Source organism: Notothenia coriiceps, unplaced genomic scaffold (genome assembly GCF_000735185.1).
Source record: "Notothenia coriiceps isolate Sejong01 unplaced genomic scaffold, NC01 NC01_scaffold00013352, whole genome shotgun sequence".
NCBI classification, from domain to species: domain Eukaryota; kingdom Metazoa; phylum Chordata; class Actinopteri; order Perciformes; family Nototheniidae; genus Notothenia; species Notothenia coriiceps.
This window is the reverse complement of record NW_011346053.1, coordinates 1-4,031: the sequence shown is the minus strand read 5'-3', so window position 1 is coordinate 4,031 and position 4,031 is coordinate 1. Positions and strand designations below refer to the sequence as shown.

Below are 4,031 nucleotides of genomic sequence, written 5' to 3'. Positions count from 1 at the left end.
CGTAACGGGGGAGGGGGGGGGGGGTTGGATGCAAGGATGACTTCCTAAGACAGCTGATTGTGACATACACAGGACATTACATACACAATACATTATACATTACACAGGAGATGCCATATTGACAGGGTTAGATAGGAGAGCTGCGGACAGTGAACCGCAATCCTCCTGTCTCCCCTCAAAATCCCCCAGCAGAGAAGCTGCACGCTCCATGTTCAGTAGGTCCAGATACTCCCTCAGCCATGAGTCCCTAGTAAAGCAGGCTGGTTTGCGTTCCTTCCAGTTTAATAGGATGAGTCTTTTTGTGGCTAAACAGCCCAATGTCCAGAGCCGATCGGTAGTCCTTGCAAGATTGCCATCTGTCTTGAGACCCAGTAGACATGCAATGGGACATGTAGGGAAATTAACTTTTAAAGATTCAGACAATAAGGATATTACTTCTGACCAAAGTTTTTTTACCGCTGGGCATTCCCAGAGTAGGTGCAACAATGTACCTCGCTTGCCACATTCATGCCAGCATAAGTCTCTGTGTTTATTGTCCATCTTGGATTTTGTAACAGGGGTGATGTAAGCTCTATTGAGGATGTTGAACTGTATGATCCTGAATCTTACACATTTAGAAGAGAACATAGCTGACTGCCAAATGGAGTTCCATTGCAAAGCAGACAGAGAGATATTCAAGGCATGCTCCCAGGACAGTTGGACAGGAGAATAGGTATTCGGGGCAGCCCTAGATAATAATTTATAAATGTTAGAGACCACACCTGATGATATGATTGCTTTCTTGAGGCACTGGTCCTCTTCCATACATGAAGCAGGCATGGCTCCCTCCTTACATTTTGTACTAATAATAGATGCTAGTTGTGCATCTGATAGAAAAGATGAGCCTGAGAGACCATACTGATTTTTGAGTTTTGATGTAAGTCATGTAAAGGTTTGGATATTTGTTTTAAACTTCTGTGAATATTGTAAGTTTAAAAGGTGGATATTAATTCTAGTTTAATGTAAGTATTAAAAAGACTATTCATATTACCTTACGTTATTATTGGTGGTTAAAACACCATTGTTATATTTGAAGCTAATATGAAAGAGGGGGTGGTTAGACCTGGGAATCACAATGATGATTAATAACAAGGGCCCCTGCCTCAACAAACCAATCTAACCCCAACTCCAATTTGTGGAAATGGCGTCACACAAAACAAATGTAAAAAATACACGTTTAGTTGAAAGGGGAATGTTTATGGATTGTCTTCTGTTGGTTACGTTCTAAGTTCTACATAACTTCATTACAACCAGTGTTTATTGACAATGACCAGAACTTTGAGTAGCAGGAAAAGGGAGCCCTCAGTCCTGCTTCCAGAAAGGCTTTGAAGATTAAGTATTTCTTATCTCATGCTTATTTGGAAAGGTTTGGACTACTCTTCAAGTACTATTATAAATAAAGATTATTATTATTATTAGGATTGCGATTCTTGGTGAGGCAAAGTATGATCTACCAAATCTATCTGTTAAATCTGATATGGATTTTACAAACAGAAGACACAACAATTATTGATATTAATTTATTATATTTCTAATAACTGAAGACGTACCATGAACAGAGATTCAGAACAAAATAATGCTGCAGAGTTCACCATTGTAACAATTACAAACAACAAACAAATAATTGTATAAAAGCACACATTTTTAAAAGTTTATTTTGCTTCTAAACAAATAGAAACACAGATTACAGAAGCATAACAGGCGTCACCATTTAAAATAACCATCATTTAACTTGAATCAATAATCATTATATTTGATGAATGACAATATATACCATTTACATATTATTCATAATTCATGTTTTCTCATCATTAGTTTGTGTAATGTGAAACACAAATTGTATTTGATCATACCTGATAATACGTTATCACAAATGTGAGCTGCTGTCACATTACACATTGTGTATACAATATTAAGTATTAGGACCAAATAATTTCTAAAACATCATTTAACACAACATACATTGGTGGACCTGAAAGTATTTATTAACAATCAATAATGTTCGGTCAGTCTTGATGTCTTAGCGAATATAATTAACCATTTACGATATTATAACCATTAAGAGTTGCATCTTTATAAAAGCCATCCAAATATTGTTATGAAATACAATTCCATGAGGTTAACACATCATTTCGTATTTAGTATATTATATGTTCAAAAATGACCATAAATTAAAGCATTACTCAAATAAAAAGAGAAAAATCACAAATTATAGTTTCATTGTTTTCTACAAGTAAACTAAATATTAAACACAGTTTGATTAACTATTCATTTTTTCACAGTAACGTTAAGTTAGGTGTGGCCAATCCATGTATATGCTTACAAACACAGACAAGCACACTGCTTCTATATACATGCATGAATATTTAGTTTGGTTCTGTTCATTTGTATTGGAATTAAAATGATGGCAAAACCTTTTTATGCTGAAATAATTGTGACAGGAATTTTCGTATCTCTTTGGACTGAACCCCATAAATGATAGGGTTCAGGCTGCCGGGGATGATGTGGAATAAAATGGCAGCTAGTTTTCTGTAGTCTGAGTACTGAGGGAAGCGATGCAGGAGGATAACAAGCATTCCACTCAATAACATAATTAGATATACAGAAAGATGAGTGCTGCAGGTCTTCAGGGCTTTACTGTTCAAAGACTTGTTTTTATTCATCAGACAGACCACAGTGATCTTACTGTAGGTGATAACCATGCAGCCGATTGAAGATGTGAACAGCACTACAGTGAACGTGAGGCCGTAGACATTATTAATAAACACACTCTCACAGGACAGTTTGAACAGAGAGGCATTGTCACAAAAAGGATTTGTGATCATAGTCCTGCATCGGTTCAGGCGTATGGTCAGACCGAGCAGAATCCCGACCGTAACCAAGGCTACTCCCCAGGCAGAAACTGTCAGCTTGACCACCATCTTGTTTGTCATTATGGCAGCATAACGCAGGGGATTACAGATAGCCACATATCTGTCAAAAGCCATAATCATGAGCACAGTGTGAGCGGTGGTACCAAACATATGTGTAGTAAAAGCTTGCACCACACACTCTGGATAACTGATAAGGCGTTCAGAGGGAGGCCGCAGTATATCTATAAGCAAACGAGGAACCATGATAGAGTTTCCAAGAATATCATTAAAAGGCAGGTTGCAGAAAAGGAGATACATGGGCTGGTGAAGGTTCTTATCAATGAAAATCAGAATTACAATGCCAATGTTAGCTAACATAATAAAAAGGTACGAACAAAACAAAAACAAAAATACCGGGTAAAGGGACATTTTGGTGACCTTTAAGCCCTCCAGTTGGATGTAAAAGCTGTTGTAAGTGTAGTTTTCCATCAACCTGAATCAAAAAACACAAATGGGGGGATGCTGATTAATCACAAAAGTCATTTTAACACACGGTTTACATTTCTGCAAATGTAAACCGAGGATACATTGGAAATATATCAAAAGCAGGTCAGTAATACCTTAAATGTCTCTTTCCGTGCCTGTTGTAGACTGCTTCTCTCCAGCAAGTCTTCTGAGAGAAATGTGTCTCAATTTTAAAAGAGATGTACTGTCCTCCTGGGTGACGTAACGTCAACTCATCAAACTGGTAGCGATAGCAACCCCTGCCTAACTAATGGGTTTGATAGGGCTTGTTGTTGAGTTATTATCAGAGATTTTCTTGGAGTATTATAATAGAATACTTGGCATTTTTCCGCCTTGATTTGATTAATTTCATTGTTAAAAATGGTTTCATTGATATTAATGGTCACCCTTCGAGGTCAATGCCTAATCTTAACGGTACGAGGTCAATGACACACCTTCACAATTCAAGGTCAGTGTCCAACCTCAACCGTATGAAGCCATAAAACACGATGTCGCTGTAACTCCAATGGACATGGTGTATATCACCGGTGCATGCCTCAACAGCTCTACGCCAAATCCGAGATCTCACCATATGCAGTTTCCATGGCAACGCATCCATCGCCAAAAAAAACGATG

At 37.7% G+C, this 4,031-nt stretch overlaps 1 protein-coding gene across 1 annotated transcript; it reads right to left on the bottom strand.

The window, feature by feature from the left end:
- Positions 1 to 2,435: 2,435 nt before the first annotated feature.
- On the bottom strand, positions 2,436 to 3,380 carry LOC104947899 (olfactory receptor 146-like). The gene has a single exon (XM_010774011.1). It carries the CDS (start codon positions 3,378 to 3,380, stop codon positions 2,436 to 2,438), a length of 945 nt encoding a protein of 314 aa, XP_010772313.1.
- Between the last annotated feature and the right edge of the window lie 651 nt (positions 3,381 to 4,031).

Excerpts from the sequence above, each read along its gene's own strand:
- LOC104947899 (XM_010774011.1), bottom strand. The coding sequence starts at position 3,380 with ATGGAAAACTACACTTACAACAGCTTTTACATCCAACTGGAGGGCTTA.